The sequence below is a fragment of the Egretta garzetta genome, unplaced genomic scaffold, assembly GCF_000687185.1.
Source record: "Egretta garzetta isolate BGI_Z169 unplaced genomic scaffold, ASM68718v1 scaffold834, whole genome shotgun sequence".
In the NCBI taxonomy this organism is placed as follows: Eukaryota; Metazoa; Chordata; class Aves; order Pelecaniformes; family Ardeidae; genus Egretta; species Egretta garzetta.
The window spans coordinates 9,805-10,193 of record NW_009259438.1 but is presented as its reverse complement, the minus strand read 5'-3'; the positions used below and the strand labels follow the sequence as shown (position 1 = coordinate 10,193).

The 389-nt window shown below is 60.9% G+C and overlaps 1 protein-coding gene across 2 annotated transcripts in view; it reads right to left on the bottom strand.

The window, feature by feature from the left end:
• VANGL2 (VANGL planar cell polarity protein 2) overlaps positions 1–389 on the bottom strand; it is a 4,979-nt gene that overhangs the window by 1,181 nt on the left and 3,409 nt on the right. Inside the window, exons 4-5 of one of the 2 annotated variants that reach the window (XM_009637149.2) lie at positions 203–354; positions 52–96 (exon numbers count right to left, since the gene is read on the bottom strand). In XM_009637149.2, coding sequence (XP_009635444.1) covers positions 52–96; positions 203–354 — 197 coding nt within the window. Of the gene's footprint in view, positions 1–51; positions 97–202; positions 357–389 lie in introns of both variants that reach the window. The other variant, XM_009637150.2, reaches the window with a different exon arrangement.

Genomic DNA, 389 nt, shown 5'->3' with positions numbered 1-389 from the left:
TGCCGGGAAAAGGGTGAGGTTGGAGAGGAATTGGGGGGGACCCTGGGGTCCCCAATGCTCTCCCCTGCCCCACGGCCAGGCTGCGGTGATCCCGCTCTGGGCAATCCGGAGCTGAGAGGAGCCACCGGAGAGGAAAACACAGGGATGGGGAAGCAAAGGAGGAGAAAGAACAAGAGGAGAAGCCAAGGGAAGGGGAGCTCACCCTCGCCGAGGGAATAGACTTTAAACCCGGACATTTTCTTGGACAGGACGGATTTTGGCAGGTTGAGGAGGGCAGGGTTGTAGACCGGGAAATCGTGGTAATAGTTCTCCAGGATCCACACGGCTGCTCGCTGGATGCTGCAGGGAGACACAGCCGGGCCCGGGGGGGCGCACAGAGCCGGTTAGCA